Source organism: Streptopelia decaocto (assembly GCF_964273445.1).
Source record: "Streptopelia decaocto genome assembly, chromosome: 2".
In the NCBI taxonomy this organism is placed as follows: domain Eukaryota; kingdom Metazoa; phylum Chordata; class Aves; order Columbiformes; family Columbidae; genus Streptopelia; species Streptopelia decaocto.
The window spans coordinates 142,155,940-142,173,668 of NC_138655.1; the positions used below are offsets into that span (position 1 = coordinate 142,155,940).

The 17,729-nt window shown below is 39.7% G+C and overlaps 1 protein-coding gene across 2 annotated transcripts; it reads right to left on the reverse strand.

The window, feature by feature from the left end:
• Positions 1 to 667: 667 nt before the first annotated feature.
• Positions 668 to 16,696, reverse strand: HACD1 (3-hydroxyacyl-CoA dehydratase 1). 2 transcript variants are annotated; one of them, XM_082046936.1, is made up of 7 exons: positions 16,440 to 16,696; positions 13,983 to 14,100; positions 12,828 to 12,846; positions 12,658 to 12,740; positions 9,825 to 9,946; positions 7,469 to 7,647; positions 668 to 6,133 (listed from the first exon to the last, which is right to left on the reverse strand). In XM_082046936.1, the coding sequence occupies exons 1-7, from the start codon at positions 16,565 to 16,567 to the stop codon at positions 6,051 to 6,053; spliced, it is 732 nt and encodes a 243-aa protein (XP_081903062.1). In that variant the 5' UTR covers positions 16,568 to 16,696; the 3' UTR covers positions 668 to 6,050. The 2 variants fall into 2 exon arrangements, with proteins under 2 accessions (XP_081903062.1, XP_081903061.1); XM_082046935.1 differs by having other exon boundaries at positions 12,658 to 12,746.
• Positions 16,697 to 17,729: the final 1,033 nt, after the last annotated feature.

Consider the following 17,729-nt stretch of genomic DNA (forward strand, 5'->3'; position numbering starts at 1 on the left):
AGTAAATCCTGTTCTATAAATTTAGATCAGAAGACCACTTCTGCGACTTTCAGATTAGGAGTTCTATGTCTCTGCTATAATACATCTGACTAACAGGATTTAGCCTTTGTATGCTGTTAAGCTCTTCGTGGTTACACCCACTTGATTTCTAATTCAAAGAAATACGTGAAAATGCTCACATATTCCTTTATTGTACCGGCATGGCAACAAAATCCCCATAGCTGCAATGCCGTGGTTAGTCATGTAGCCAAGGACAGCCAGAGGATGTTCACTGCATCCACCCCCCCAGAGGTTAATACCACAAAAAAGTCCTGTTCCAAAACACTGAAATATCCACTATTGTAATACTTATTTCGGGATCACTGTAACACAATTGTCTTCATACATGTTGGCAGATGTAAGGCATTCTCTTTAATGCCCTGTATTTTCCCCTCGTTTGAGAAATCAATATTACTCCTCACACCTACCTTTTTTTTAATGGAATATATTTAAGAAATAGAAAAAAAAAAGGAAGGCTGGCTAATAGCAAATATGGTAATTTGTGAAACGATTCCAGATAAAAAAGTATAGTATTCATAAACAGATACCCGTTGGTGTAAAACGTTGAACAGTTGTATGAACTGACTGCTACATGGTAAGAAAAAAAATCAAATAGAACATAGTTTAGGACACATTTTTTAATTGATGAGGAATTCTACAGTGCTACAGCATTAACAATCTCTAAAACAAATATCTGATTCTATAGCTCAACAAATCTTATAATCTTTGCAAACAAATAAGTTACTAAAAGTATTATATTGTGGTGCTTTCCTGCCTATGTAAACTGCTAATGATAGTGCATTTCAGAAAAAAAACCCACAACAATAATGAGCAGCTGCAGTGCATTTACATCATTAAGAATCTTTAAGTACAATTCATGATACACTTAGGTAAATATTTCTGTACTTAGACTTTTACAAAGCCATCAACTGAAAGGACATAAAATACATTCAAGACTCAACAGAGAAGCAAGAGAGCTGTGAATAAAGAGACAACATGTTTCACTTGATACAACATGACACAGAGTATTGTACATTTTAGAACTCGGAAGCCACCACCAGTTACGGGCCTGAACTGACAGCAAGTTCCTATGAGAGGGCCAGAGTTACCCAACATCCAGGTTCTCCTCAGTTTGTCCTGGTACAGCATTAAGTTCACTTGTCAGACTCAGTTTTGTGACGTGAGAGTTCATGAGACAGGTCTTCTCTGTCTGGTAATTCATGACCATGAATCACTTGGGGACATCGGCAAAGCCTTCAGTCCCACAGAAGGCAGCGAGCCCCCCCGAACAGCATCGGTGCTGTACAGAACCAGACACCGCACCTAGAGCACCAGCCCCTCTCCAAAGCAAGTTCCAGGAGCTTCCCTCAGCAAATACGAACCTGCCACTCCAACAGCCTTGTAAAGCCTGGCAGGCAATAACAACACTGCAACTCACTGGAGCGAGAGAACACAGAGCTTTGCAGAAACATGAGGTGTTTGTTTCTTAAACAGTCATTGTAACAAACATAGAATAAAACATTTTAATGGGCTACAGTTAATCATCTATAAAAAGTCTATGTTCAGCATGAATTTAAATTGTAAACTGGTAATAAATAATACAGTATCTCTGAGCACATTTAAAAATATACATTATGAAATAAAATTTAATTTTCAGAAAAGCTTTCAACCTTCTTGTTCAAAAACACATTTAACCAATCCTTTATAAACAAGCGCAGCCAGTCTGCCTGCCTGAAAATTTAGATTTATGAAGCCCTCTTGCCTAGTGCAGAACAGTTATTTGTATTCATTTTTTTTTTTTTTTTTTTTTAGGGCAAAGTAAGAGCTGCATTCACAAAAACTGTTAATGTAGCAGCTACCTTAAATTACTATTTCTTGTAATGGTTGTAATTTGTTTTCATCCTAGTTTATTTAGGAATCATATAAATATCCAAATATCCACTGAAGTAAGCTACTGTGAGGATTGCAAGTACCACAGTCAGAGCAGCAGCTCAGCCTAGATATTCAATGCACATCTATCTTTCTGGATAAGAAAAGGTAGGTTCCCTCTGGTCACAGAAAAGGTCTCCATGCACCTAGTCATTGCAATCTGCCCATGAACCTGGCTAAATGTTACGTTCAAGGGGAATTAGGAGAAGCATCACACCGCACCAGTTCTCCAAGGCTGTTAATTTTCAACTATACTATTGAAAGCAGCGTGGCATAGTTATCTTGGCTTACCAATTTTTCAATAAATATAGGCTTACAGATAGTAATAAAATAACTGAGTGGAGCAGAAGAGCCGTTTCTGTACTAGACCCTTTGTGCACAGCCGCTGGGAGCTCCCCGCGCAGAAGGCAGAGGGCACAGTGAGCTGCCTCCCTTCTCACATCCTCCGTGGGGAAGAGGTGAGAGAAATGATGTCTCACAACTACCGTTCACAACGGCCTCGGTGACCCTCTTGGCAGCTGACATGGAAGATGCAATTTCTCAGCGTCATATTCTTTGGTGCTGCACACGCCTGGGGCCAGGATCTGGCCTCCAGACCTTCTGGGCAGAGCTGCGAAACAGGGTGATTCACCCAGTCTGTCCTGAACAGCCCTTCCAGTGGGAACAGTGTGTGAGTGTTGGGGAACCTCAAGAGACCCAATCGCTTTCAGCTGGAGTTTATACAAAAGACACTGTGTTTACGTTACTACCAACAGTGGGAAATGTCACCTGGTGAATAGGAATATCCTGCCAAACGCCTATTCCTAGTTATTGTCATTAAAAAAGCTTCATAAGGTCATACTCTATGTTGAGTCATTCCAGAAGGCATACGTAGGACAAGTAAGAAAACACCTTTAGACAAACAATTTGTTTAAGACTACATCAAAACATTAAAGATGCTGACGTTTGAATACATTCCTAATATTTCAGAATCAGCAGGATTCCAATGCTTTAGAAAACAAAGAATATTGCAAAGAGGAAGACAAAAAGACAGGTGTCAAAAAGAAGTTGGAAAGAGAGCACCATATGAAAATTGTACTTAACTTTTTATGTCCATTTAACAAGCTAATTAAATGTTTCTTGATATTATATTGAAGTTTAAGTAAGCTACCTAGTATAAAAACCTGGCCCATCTGCAGTCAATAGTAAAAGGATTTTTACCTGCAATTCTCACTACCTTTGGGAAGATACTAAACCAAAAGGTATACATTGAGGCTTCAGTAAAAGGCTTCAATTGAAAAAGAAGATGAAGAAAAGAACATGTGGCTTGTTTATTTTAAAATACATGCCATGTAATCAACAAGGCAATCTCTCTGGTCTATGAAACATTGAATGTAAGTAAGTAATTTTTAGCTTTATGTTTATTCATTTGTCATTTAGAAAGACTCTTCTGTAGCTGTAAATCACTTTTAAAATTGTATCATTACATTGTACGCTGTTGCTTTATGAAAGTCAAACCCCAAGATTTTAGCAAACAGTGCTATTTTTTTCATGTAACATGTACAACAGGATATAAAATAGCTTTTTGATTGACATATGATAATATCCTTAAGCCACAATGAAAACAAATATAATACAGTAATACAGCACAGGTATTCCTTCTATTACAGGAATAGTATCTGTGGGATGCACTCATCAGATCAAGGATTTAAAAATCACATCTTTAAAGTATTCAATGCATTTTCAATGAATTGATGGCTATGGTCTTCAGTGAGCTGCCCTGACAGTAAAAAAAGAGACACAAAACATAATCTAATCCTAGTTACTCATATTTCATCACACTCTTCAGCTTGCTAACCAAGAAATATTTCTAAAAACTACCATGATGTTCCTCATGGATCAAAAAGCAAGTGAAGTTTATAAAATGGTACTGTAAGAACTCTGGACAAATACAACTGCTAGTTTGAACACATGTAACACAACTATTTTGTGATTCCGTATTGTAAATGTAGTTTATACTTCAAACTTTTAATAAATTTAGCTGCATATAAAACAGAGAAGTTAAATTGTAGCACCTTGCGAGAAATTTGTTCTAAAAAATACAAAGATTACACCTTTCAAAATTGTAAGTAATACAACTATTCTATCTCAAGTCCACTATGCACCTGTCATTTAAATGAAACTAATGTACATGTAATGAAGACATGCATCAATATCACAGATTTAAGGCACAAAATGGAATTTGAAAGTTTGAGATGTAGTAAATCCTTGCTTTTTTATCAAATTACTTGGTAACACCAGAAAAGGGTGTATCTACAATTTTCAGAAAAGCTGTATTATCATAGCATATCGTTGAAGCTAAAAATGGAAATGCTTATTCAAGTATGTAGTTCAAACTCCTGCCAAAGGAAGATTATTTTCCAATATTGCATTACATCTAACTTAAAACCTTTCAAGAAATTGCATGCATTGATAGGCACTACTGTGTCATTCCATAACCTAACTGATCTCACTGGTAGAATCTTTCTCCTGGTATTCATTGAATATTTACCTTGTTTCAATTTTATATAAAGTTCTAGTTACACCTTCATACTTAGAAAGCCTCTTCATTTCCATGTATTTGCCACATAACAAGAAATTATACATACTTAATGACTCAGTCTCTCTGACTTCTTTCTCCGTTCAACTGATTTTGTTACTGTTCTCTTGGCTTTTCAGAAGATTGGCTCAATTCCTCACCCCGAGGTACCCAAAATATAAGACGGTACTCCAGAAATTACCTCAGCAATCACAAAGAATATTCTGATTTCCAGCTGCCTGATGTAGCTCTTCTGCATATACACTCTTCCTTTGACATTAGTAATGCCAGAAGCAACCTTGTCACCTACATTATCAAGGCTTCTTACTACATTATTACATTGCAATCTTCACTCTCTGTCACTCTAAGTATCCAAGATTCCTCAAATGCATTACCTTTTCTCTGAATCTCTTAGGCTGCATCTAATTCTTGTCTTTAATCCATCTCTTTGACTTCTCCCACTCAGGTATCATACAGTGTAATATCATCTGTAACTTTTATTAATATACTGGAGATCCCTCTTGCAGATTATTGAAAACATTAAATAGAACTAGGTCAACACGGTATGAACAATTAATGGGGAGGGAACAATTAAGATTGGGAGGCAGCAATTAAGATTGCACAATGGGATGATTCAAAGCACAATTTATATTTTAAGACACTATTTCAAATGTATTATATCCCACTCAGCTATTTATAACAAGTTAAATATCTCACTATAGCTACAGTTTCTAAATGCAATATCATATTTTTTTCTGCATACATAATTAAATGTAGACTAGGAAACATGCTGACAATCAGTCTTCCTCTGCAAACAAGTCCCATTCCAGCCTCTGACCAGAGAAAGGTAGGCACATCAAGTCTACTCCTCAGCACAAACTTTTAACCAGTTAATATTATATCTATTATTCTACAGATCTTCAAAATTACAAATCAAAATACAGAGAGATCTAAATTTGCACTGACAATCAAGAATTCAGCTCCTTTCAAAAGTCCTTCTGGAATTCTACAATGTGATCCTGTAATTCAAAGAGTGTTGAACAACGTGCTAACAGTACTTTTAACTGGTATTATTTAACATAAAGCTTAAATAACATTTAATCCACCTAGTCTATGAAAAACATCATTACCCAATTTATGCTCTGTTTTCCAGAATACTCACTTTCAGTACAACTTATCAGCTCTCCTTCTGTTCTTGATGATGACTACAGGTCATTAGAGACCTTTCAGAATAGAAAGCGCAGCAGCCAACTATTCCGGTTCTTAAAGCTATTTGTCAACCTATTGAAAATACGAAAATAATTTGTCTGAAGAAATGAACAATTAAAAATCAAGGTGAAACCAAGGATGAAAAGTCAGTCTGAAGATACATTAACTGTAAAAATAATACAGTCCATGCTAATTTATGCACAGTTGTTTATTCTTGTTCCATGTTTTAAAACTTGGACTCAGAAAAATCACAGGAAGTTTTGGGTTTTTTACCCTTTTTTTTTCCATTAAAAGCACCATAGTTACACAGCTTGATTCAATCGTCCTTTTCCACGATCACTTCTCCATAAAGCACCCTTCTTCTCTGCCGCAGCATGTGGAAGTAGAGTTGTGGAAATACTTGACCAAAGCATAAAAGAAAGCAAATTAGATGAAAAAATACAACAGATCACATAATGAAAAAATACAATTTTGCAGAATGATGAACTGAGGAAAAATTATCTCATACAGTGCTGCAGTTGGTTAAGGTAAATAATAGAGTCTCTCAAACACTGCAGTGAATTACAAAGTAACAATTACTTAAAAGTCATACAAGGCTGCCTGAATGTATATCCTGTGTTCAAGGAACTTTGCTCCATCTCTCCTGGCACTGAGATCTATTATATTATTGTCCTGCTGATACATTTAATCCTTATATGTAATGGATAGAAAATGGGATTTATTCCTGAAGCATTAAGTTATATAAGCAACTGTAAAACTGTTAATAAGTTATGATAGCTTAAGACATTTTTTTACTCATATAAATCTCTCGTTTGCCTTCATGATTTCTTGTGACAAAAAAAATCACAGTGTGTGTGCATACTGTGAAAGTCCATGTTTAAAGTCAACATCTTAAAGGAATACCTTTTATGGATGCAGATCACAGATCCTTTTCACTTCAGTCTTCCTGCTTCTTAATGCCTCTCCCTAATCTCTTGCCTTGTTTCTAGCCTCATTGTCCAGACTATCTAAAATATTCTATTTGCCATGTGTGGTCTAGCCCCATCACAGTGCTGTATTTCAATCAGGTTGTTTTCTCCTTGCCTACACTGCTTAAGTACCAGGGGAAGTAACACCGGATGCGACAGACTGGTAGTCTCTCTAATCTTAGTTCTGGTTAGCCAATTGATCTGTGGCTTCTGGTATCCAGAAGTACTAGGACAATCTGATTAAACCAGGGACTAAATCGTGTTCAGAGAGGTTTAGGAGGTGGATTCCTGTGAAAATTAAATCTGGGAGAATATTGCTTCAAGATTTTCCCAAGGATGCTCAAATGGTGATTTTCAGAGGTGAGACATAAATGGATACTAAAGGCAATAAGAACAAGGCAAAACGCTAGCACAACTTGCAAGGCAGTTTTTTAACCATTGCTTTGAAGTGGCAGAGGCAGTAGAAATTCCCTGCAACGCAATTACAGACATTTCTGTGTGTAACCAAAAGGGTTTTTTTTACTTCATCCATGTCTTAGAAATGTTTTTAGCATTTTCACTGAAATTTTTAAGATACTTTAGGTTCTGAGACAGATGACAGGATGGAAAATTTCAGCCTAACCAATCAAAGCACAGCAAAACTTGGAACAACAGAAAGTAGGCTTTTATCATAGAAAGTGTTCAGCAAATTTAACTACAGGCAGTGTTTCTAGCATTGCTGATAATTATTACGTTCATAGCATTACTACAGTTAAGTAATACTTACATGGCACATAGGAGCACATGACAATAATAAGGAAGTAATAGTAGTCAAAGGAGACATTGTATTTGTTGGGAAGTCTCAGTGAAAACATTCCTGTTTTCTTCACATAGGGTAAAGCAGCATATATGGTTAGCAGTTCACCTGCAACTCCAGCAGGATACAAAATGATAAAAAAGTTGTATCTGCATTAAAAAACAAAAAAACAAACCAAAAGCAACAAAAAAGTAAACAAAACAAAACAAAACAAACAACAACAAAAACAAACAAACAAACAAACAAACAAACAAACAAAAACCAAAAAACAAAACCTTGTGAGAAACACTCCATGAATTTAAAACTTCCTTTTGGTATTATTAGTTGCACAGCAACATATTACAGTAGTTCCTGCGCCAAAATCAAGGAGTGCATCCTGATTTGGCACAGAATAGCAGTTTCGGTTAATCTGGATAGCGTTACTTAGGTTTACAGAGAATGCATTCCTCAGTCCTTTCATTTAAAACCAGTGAAGTATCAGAATATTTGTATGCCTTTCTAATACTAAAGAGTAAAAAAAATCTGCAAATTTGTAGTGTCCAATAATGTCGAGTTTTTTTTTTTTTTAATTTACTGATTTTGTTCCTGTTGCCACCAACAGGATTCAGATTAGGACAGGATCCCAAATTCAGATGATCCCAAGTATGTTTGTCCCAGTGCACACACTCTGGGTCATCATTATGTATTATAATTTATTTGAATATAATGAAAATGCTGAGAAATATCACAAGTCCATTTTACCCACTCCCACATGGGAAATCCAAATACGACTACATTTACCACTAATGGAAAGGGAAATTAAAAGAGAGTGCCAGAAACTTATCAGATCCATTTTAAAATGGGAAGAAGATCTTCAAATAAAAGGTGACGGCATTAAGTTTAAAGAAAATGTGGTATGAATGCCATAATCCATATAGGTGGTGATAGAATGAAAAATTTAATCAATAGGGTTTGTGCTGTCATTCTGCACAGTGCACCGTGGGGATGCAGTTTCTCCTAAGAAACAGCTCTCGAGCTCACGCAGGGAGCAGCAATGAATGACAGCTGTCACACAGAGGGATAGGTACAGTGGTTACTCCATGACCAAAAGAGATGAGATCTGAAGCAGCAGCAACCAAACACGAAGCCGTCCTAGGAGCAAACAGGCTCTGAGGACTCAGAGGCCAGAGAACAGACTGGAGGAGGTATAAGAAGGAACTGATGCCATGACCTACACAGTTTGTCTCTATGAAAAGATAGCACATTTTCAAATGTTTTGTGTATAGTATATTTCACCATATACCTCTGCTGTGAGAATGGCAGTTTTCCCCATTGTCTGTTATAAGGAAACAAAATTTCTATCATTCAAGATACACTGACTTGATGGCAAGAAGTGCAGCTGTCAATGCAGTACTTTCTGAATGCATTTCTCTTTCTGAAGCCCACATAAAAATTTATTAATGAAATCAGACCTGATTACTTTTAAGTTCGCCATTTAGTGGTTAAACATAACCAAGCCCACCACCTTAGGGATTAGCAAAAAGACAATATATTATAAGAATGGACATAAATATCAGACATATCAAAGAAGTGCATTAGAAGCATCAGAACTGCGTTATCTATAAAAGAAATGAAAATAAAGAAACACATTTTTAAATGAGAGTTGCCTGTACTGAATATAGGTAAGATATTTTCCTTCTAATAGTGTCTGTTTGTCTTCCATGTATATTTTTCAAACAATGACTACAGAGAACACTACTCTTCCATTTAAGTCTGCGGATAAACATGCATTCTCTGTAATATATCTGATCTATTGGCCAAACCTAAGTATACTTCAAAATCAAAGCAGTTTTGATACGGAACACACTTTTTATGTGGGCTAAACTAAGTCAATATTTAGCTTCACTACATGAATATAGCGTTACAAAAGCTCTGACAAAGTCTCATAAAGTAATAATACGCGTAAGATTCAGTGACAACAACTCCCAGATTTTCAAAGACCTGCAATCCACAAAGAATAGCACAGGTGCCTAATTTGGGGCACCTTAAGGAGTCATACTGTAAGTTAAAAGATGACTTCAAAGATAAAGAAAAACATTTAGATTAAAGCAGAGTTCAAACCATGAGACACAGAAAGCAAAGAACAAATCACATGCCAAAATCTCAGCTAAAATATTTTTAACACTTTAAACCAAGTAACAATGATCCCAAGTAGAGAAAGCAACTGACTTGCATTCTGCTGACATGTAACCAAAGCTCAAACGTCTGCTCTCCTGTGTGTTAGCTTAGCATGTGCAAAACTAGCATGCACAGAACCACAAGAAACTGAAGTGCAAGACGTCTCCACCTGGCCCATTTAATGAAGTATGGCAAATGGTTCAGCAGGTTGAATGTGTAGAAGGAATAGCGAGTAATCTCTGTCACAGTCCATACGACCAGAAAAAGAATAACGCTCTCCTCATTCTGGATCTGCAGAAGTATAAAGAACCAACACTTTCTTCATCCTTAAGCTTCTTCTCTTGTGCAAACTGCAATAGACTTCTGTTTTAGATATATGGAACAGAACTAACATCTTGTAAAGAAAGAAAATTTTGGCAGAAAACTGATATGCTGAAACCATTACCATGTACAATTCTTTATCATACGTATTTACTAACACACAGACTTCTTGCAAGCTGATCAATCTGTATCCATTATGCAAATATTGAAATATAAAACCCTACAATTAAGCTTATTCCTTCTCTTTATTCTCTATCTGCATTTTCACTGTCAGTCTCCCTCTTTTTATTTGTGGTTGATTTACTTGTTTGTTTTCTTACTCCTCAAAAAAAGCAAGAGGAAAACAACACTACAGAAGATATGTTCCTTTCATAATCAGTTTTTACCTGTTCTGCATTTCACTACTCTGTCTCTTAGACTTTCTCTTACTTTTTATCTTGCTTCTTCCTCACCATATAATGCATACCTCCATGAACCTTTAGAGAAAAGGAATTGCTTAGTATAATCTACTAGCTGGAAAGTGGTCGCAGAAGATCAAATTTCGGAGATTCAGGAAGCTGTAAGATAGTTAAGGAGCTGGAACACATATGAATCACTAAATGAAGAGTAGTTGGTAGATCAGGAGCTTTCAGTAAACTCACTAAACAATACTGTTTAAGATTTAAGGTCTGAGTCATTAAACTGCCTCATCAGGCTGTTGCTTCAAAACATCAGTTCTTTTTCACTCTAAGTGAACAAATAAACAAAAGTCCCCAAATACAAAGAAGGCACATGGGGATCTATTACAAACACTACCTTCTGAGAAGAAGAATTACACGCAAGTAATTTTCTTTTCTTTAAAAGGGAAGGGATTTTGTAATATACTTCCATGCCTGAAGGCTGAAAAGCTCCAGGGATGTCTGTGAAATAAAATAAAGTAACATAAATTTTGTTAAAATTACAAAAAAGGGAAATGATGTTTTTAAATAAAATGCAACATGGTGACAAAGTTTAATACATCTCAAAGATGCTGAAAATGCACAACCCTGTCAAAAGTCAAGAAAAACTGTAAGTGCTCATCATCTCATAAAATCGCACCCTCAAGGTGTCAGTCAAAGAAAGTGCACTTTTAGTGGAAGAATCTCACCAATATCACAGAAGAAAATGAGATATAAAATACTGCCAAAGTCACAAATAGCAAGAACTAAAGTGCAAAGACATCCAAACAAATAAGCAAAGGGAAAGACAGAATTAGGCTGTTCTTAGTCTCATGTGATTAGAGACAAACATTGATAACCCAAACCTGGATTCATGTCACAGTGCTAAATCCAAGCAGAAGAGCTTTAAAGAAGTATGCAGAGAATTTCTATCAGCTGCCCTGCAAATCTCCAGTCAAGTAGTGAGATCTAGGTCTGGCTATTATCACTAACATGCCTCTCACCACCTAAAGTGACCCTGAACATTCATGCCTGCTAAGCAATAACAGCATGAAATACAATCAGACATACATTCAGATGTGTTTTTTTTCCTCACACACAACTTGACCTACTGTACTGAAGACAAAGGAAACAAAATAAATGACTGGATGTGCTAAAGATTTAATCCACTTCAGATAATAACAAAACAGCAAAATGCAGTGCTATATTCCAGCATTCATGTAAACATTCAGGATGAAAACTTGTTAACCTTTGAGACACCTTCCCTAAAGGGAAAAATGAAAAACACGTAGCTTACCAAAACAAACAAACAAACAAAAAAAAACAACAAAAAAAAGAAAGAAAGGGAAAAAAAGAGCTACGAAAAGCATATTCCATGTTAAGGAAGGCAACAGTAAAGGAAAAGATGAGGTGTAGAAAACGAGTCCTTTGTGAAAAGCAACAAAGGGATCTGACAACCGAGGCAGGTGCTGCGGTGTCCCCTGAGCAGAAAGGCACATGCCACCTGCTGGTGAGACAGTTTAATGGCTCAGCTTCTTAAGTTAAAGAAATTCAGGAGCACAGACTCAAAATCTATCACTTACACTATTCTTACACGACCTTCACAGACAGCAGACCTCAAAACTGAAGAGAATGTCCTATCCACTGGCTGTAAGCAGTCTGCGTTTCTATCTGCTAACAAACCACTAGACTGACGATAACCACCTACAGCCAGGCACTTAAACTATTGTCATCTATACAGGACCTTAAGTGTCACTGTGGCATGCTGGATGACTTGATATGTTTTTAATGAAACAATGCACTATGCATGCCATCAAATGTTAATATTACCAGAACATTAAAATCTTGAGAACGTTCCTAAAATAAATTGCTAAATCACAACCATGTTCATCCAGGTAAATTCAATTTGAGACATATTTTCATTTAGATTAACTCAGTGAGTGCTAATTTAAGTTTCTGAAAGGGAATGGGAACACTGTAGATAGAACACCGTAGATTTGCAGGTAAATAATAGCAGTATTCATTGATCTCACTTAGGCATGATGCCAAACAGTGCTGATTCACGGCTAAGACCCAGATCCAGTCTCCTGGGTAAAAGCACATAAATTCTACCCTGCAACACCAAACTTTCAAAATCACACTCAAGTATGTAAGTATTCTCTGGAGGAATGTCATTAATTTTTGAACTGGTCTTCCTGGAAGTAAGAACTGTATTAATAGTTTCTCCTTAAAAACAAACGAAACATGACTTGCTCACGCACATACCTGTTTTATACTATGTGCAATGAACCACACCATGAAGATTCTTGAACTCACTTGGACCCCAGTCACAAGCACAGATGTGTGAACTATTCCTTAAAAAGAGAAACATGTTATCTCTGTTCCACAATTCGTGTTCTAATTAGTTACAGGAGAAACTAAAACAAAGAACTCACCAACTGCACAGTGGACTACCTGTAAATAAAAATAAGTTAGAGGTTACTGATGTACAGTATGTTACTAGCTACACTATAAACATGGCCTTTTGATATTTATGTAAACCTAGGTTTAAGTCTGAAGGAGATTTTTTTTTTGTCTCCAACTAACAGTCTTTAAAAGAAATACATGCTAGAGCCCTGGCAACCAACGCTGTGATGGGCTCAGAATCTGATCTGTGCAAACACATGCAAGAGATTTATTTTCCAATTAACTGTATATATTACACATTTAGACACTTACAAAGCATTTATTTTTTTCAACTACTAAGCTCTCCTTCCATTATGTTACTCAATGAAGAATTCTGCAGGACAGTATGAAGGGAGTAATCTAATGGATCCTAAATGCATAGCAATTTTAAAATGTTCTGTATTCATTATGACATAATAACATTACTACAATTTTGCCAATGAGATCTATGAAGCTTCAGATTTATTGTATTTTTCATTGCTTTCCATTATTTTGACAGATTTGAGTAAATTACTTATTGTGAAAGTTTAATGGTATAAAAGCCTATATACAGCTGGGCAGATGATTTTAATGGCTGCCTGAACCACACGTTATAAAGAGATTGAGGAAAAAAAAAGGTTAAAGTGTAGACAGGCACTCTTTGTTACGCCTGGGAAAGAACTGTAAGTGCTCAATACACCCAAGAGTTTCACTCCAGAGCTGTACCATGAACTGAGACCACTACTGCACATGAAGAATACTTTGCAAAACTTGAACAGACCGTGTTGAAATGGATTATTAACGAGTCCAGTACAAGGAATGAGAGAGAAGCTCACATGTCTGGAGATGGAGATATGTACTGAAGCTAGAGGTTTGATCTGCTGGCTGGAATGCCTTCGGAGATTTTGCCTTTTGAGGTAAAGATTCTCCACTCAAAGCAGTTCCCAGGCAGTGTTTGATTTAAATAAATATTAAAATTCAGTTTGAAAAAAATGTGTCAATTTGCTTCAACTAATCACTTTGCCCTGCCGAAAAAACTTATTAAATAATAAAGTTAAAAGGACTTTTAGTACTATTATAATATTTTTATATCAAATTCAGGTGAATAATGTGTTTTGCCTATGATATGCAGCATCCAGTAAAGCAAACTAATGTTTAAAATTTACCTCAAGCAAAGCAAATGTCTGGAAAAATTTAAGCGTCTTTTGAACGCTTCTGAATAAGCCTCTATGTGTTCCTTTCTGTATATAATACCGCACCATGGCAATACCTAATACCAGCCACCTACAAAAGAAAGAGAATGGATACATTTCAAATTAGAATTCTAAAAATATCCATCCACTGTAAATAATTTAGTAGACTACTTTCTTCACAGAATATCTTTGCATTTTCATTTGTCAGTGTTCTTAGGAGTTTATTAAAAATATCTTTAGACATAAATATTATATAAAGTTATGTAAACATTACAGTCTCTTATGTCTTTACTTGGAAAAGAATGGAGAATTACTTGTTTACCTTCAGAAGACTGACTTGAATCGAGGGGACCCCCCAAAACCACAGGTCCACCACACTTTTCACTAGCAATTACTACATATTTTTACTACTAAACCCTACTGCATCTTTACTGTGAATTACTGTTATTTGAAAACATGTGATGAACTCAGCACTGAAGCCCTTAAACTCATGATTTTCAGAACCAACTCGTGACGTGAATGTTTCTGTTTGTGATTGTCCAAGTGAAGTTACCGTTATGATTCACTTTTCACAAGTGTTGAAAAGTCATCTTTGAAAATGAGACTCTGATGTGCTGGAAGATGGGTTCTCTATGCTACTGGCTGCCAGAGGCAGGTATATTTAACTAACACATTGATGGTGTTGGCTGATTTTTTAATGTTTTTTAAGGGAACTGAACAATACTACCAATTGACAACACTTCCCATGTAAAAGAAAAAAAGTAGCAGTATATTTTAATCAAATTGGAATTTGACATAAACTTAAATTGAGAACTCAAGTGGAAATTGAGACTAAAAAAAAACCTTCTAAACTCGGGTGGGTTGATCCACATAACTCAGCCCAGACCCAGTACAATAACCTAAGGCATGTGTAATTCCTTCCACATAATTAATCCATGTTTATATAATTAAGATTTTTGAAATAGTGTACCATATGTTCCATGCTTAATGCAGAGCTACAGCACTTTCTTACAAATATCATACTAGCCTTGGAACTTCAGGTTTCAGTCTTCAAAGCCTAAGAAAGTGTAAAAATAATATAAACTTAGAGGCATAACCAGAGCTACGGAGGGCTATTTTGAGAGTTAAAAAGAGGGAGATACTGAATCAGCACCTAAGATCAAAACTAATATGGTTTGATAATCTTCTGCAGACAAATAAAAGTCAGTGGTAAGTGTCAGTGTCCATTAGCAAATTCACACTTGGAGCATAAGGCTGGGAATTCAATGAAGTAACATTAACCTGCCAGCTAGAAAAAACATACACTGAGTAAAAGCACTTTACAAAAGGTGCGGCTGCAATATATGAACGGGGTTGAGTATGTGTTCGGGATTCACAGATGCTAGTGAGCATAAAGCCATTGCAATCATACTCTTGGCTTTCTGCATCAGCGCTGCAGCGCTGCATCGGCTGCAGCGTCTCAGTTTTGCTCTATGGGATTCAAGTGGCAGAGAGTGCACCCACTGGTAATCAAGGTAAAATTGTTCTCATGATCAGTGTCAGTCTGGAAGGTATGAAATTGTTCGTTCCTAGCTTTCTTTTAAGCATGCAGAATTTAACAGTTTCTTGTGCTTTGTTTTGTTTTCCCCAGAGTTAGTGAACAGGAGAAATTTTCAATAAGTGACAATAGCTGCTTCAAGCACTAACAGCACAAACCTGAATGCTCTTATGATCTGTCATTCAAAATAAATACCCACTTTCCTCAAAGCAAAGCACAGCAGTAGGGAGTGACAGCTCGAACGAGCCCCCTGGGCTCGCACAGCTCCCTCCCCCGCCCATCGCCAAGCGCCCGCTGCCGCTGGGGACCACGCTCGGCTTTGGAAACCTCCACCTCGCCGGGAGCCGACCCGAGCTCTGCTCGCTCGGAGCCGGGGCGGACGGACCTGGAGGAGCCGCCACAGCTCAGCCGGGGCGTGAGCGCTCAGCGCCGGGCGCGGGCGGGAACCGCCGCCCGGACAGCTCGCCCCAAACCCCCCGGCGGCACCGAGAGGCGCTTTCGCCTCCCCGCGGCCGGCAGCCCCTCCCGGGGAGGTGCGGGGGCTGTCCCGGAGGCGGGCGGTGGAGAGGTGGCAGCGGTGTGGGGGGACGCGGCCTGCCGGCACCCCGGCCCGGCATTCCTGTCCCGGCTATACTTAACCTCCGCGGCGGGACCAGGGTGACGCGCCGGCGGCTGGCAGCGCTGCACCGTATTAGGCAATGCCGGGCAGGAGAGCGCTAGCCCCGCTGCCGGCGGCTCCCCGCGCCCCCGGCTCTCATACCGGCTGTCCCACGGCTACGCCAGCCTCCCGGGTCCCCGGGCCCCCGCCTCGCCCCGGCCGCGCTGCACCGGCTGCCCCCGCGCCCCGCCGAGGCGCCGCGCGGCCGGCCCACGGCGTGCCCGCGGCCGCTTACCCCGCGGTCATGGCGACGTTGTAGAAGATGAGCCAGGCCGTGGCCAGGGCGCCCAGTCTCCTCTTCTTGCCATTCTCCTTCTCCTCCACCGCGCCGTTGCCGCCTCCGTCCTCCTCGCTGGACGCCATGGTTCGCCGGCCCGGGCGCGAGAGGCGCACAGCGCGGGAGGAGGGGCTCCCTCCGCGGCGGGGCTGCGGCCGCGCTGACAGCCGGACCTCGCGCTGTCTCTCACCCCATCTGTCTTCCTCGAGGGCCGCTGGCCGCCGCCAGCTGCTCACATGGCGCTCAGCGCTCCTCCCTTCTCCTCGCCGGGGCTCCCCGGGGCACGCCAGGCCCCCCGGGAGCGGCGAGGCGCGGCCTCCGGGTGGGAAGGGCCGCGGCCCCCGGGCGGGGCGGGCCAGCTCGGCGGTGGCGGCCACGGGGGGTCCCCGAGACGCCCCAGCCCTCACCCGCGGGCTCCGGGCGTCCCCCCGCTGTCCCGTGAGGCAGGACGCCGTGGGGTAGTACCGCGTCTCCAGCCGTGCTGGTGACCGGCAGGCAAAAGCAGCGGGTGTAGCCCACCCCCACAACAGTGACAGAAAATACCACAGATCTTGAGTGTGCCTGAGGCTGAACACCAGGGAGTCTGGTTAGAGACCAACTGGTGGGAATATGCACAGATGGTCCCACCTCAGAGGCCCAACAGCCAGCGTGAGACCAGGGCAGAGGACGCCTTCCAGCCTGGTAGGTCTCAGTAAATACCACCCTCAATACACAACGAAGACTAAGGCCCACACCAGACAAGGGGGAAAACTTCCACCAAGGGCCTGAGGAGCAGCCAGCTGGCATTTGAATATACGTGTTGTCTTGTAAGTCTGCTCCCCACATACACACACTGGAAGAAAAGCAGCGCAGGGAGCGCTGCTGGGACTCACTCTGGAAGGGGAACAGCCTCCATGGGAGCTGTATTGGCCTTTCCAAGGTGCAGGCTGCACCTGCCATCCTGACACCTGGCTTGGTCTCTGCCAGCCTGGGGATGCTGTTTGCTGCTTTGGCCGGCATACACGTAGGCTCGGGCTTCCCATTTCCACAGCTAAGCATGGTGACAATGGCCACTCAACCCAAGCACCTCAAACATAGCCATATACAGACACAAGAGTTCCAGAAGTGGGTCAGGATGTATCTTTGAAATGCTACTTTGTCAGCCCTGAAAGATTGCAAGAGTCCAAGTCTACCTCCTTTAGGTTGGGGTAGGTCATCTCAGTGTTTAAAACACCTACGTGGTCTCTGTTCGTGGGCCTTCAGACAAAA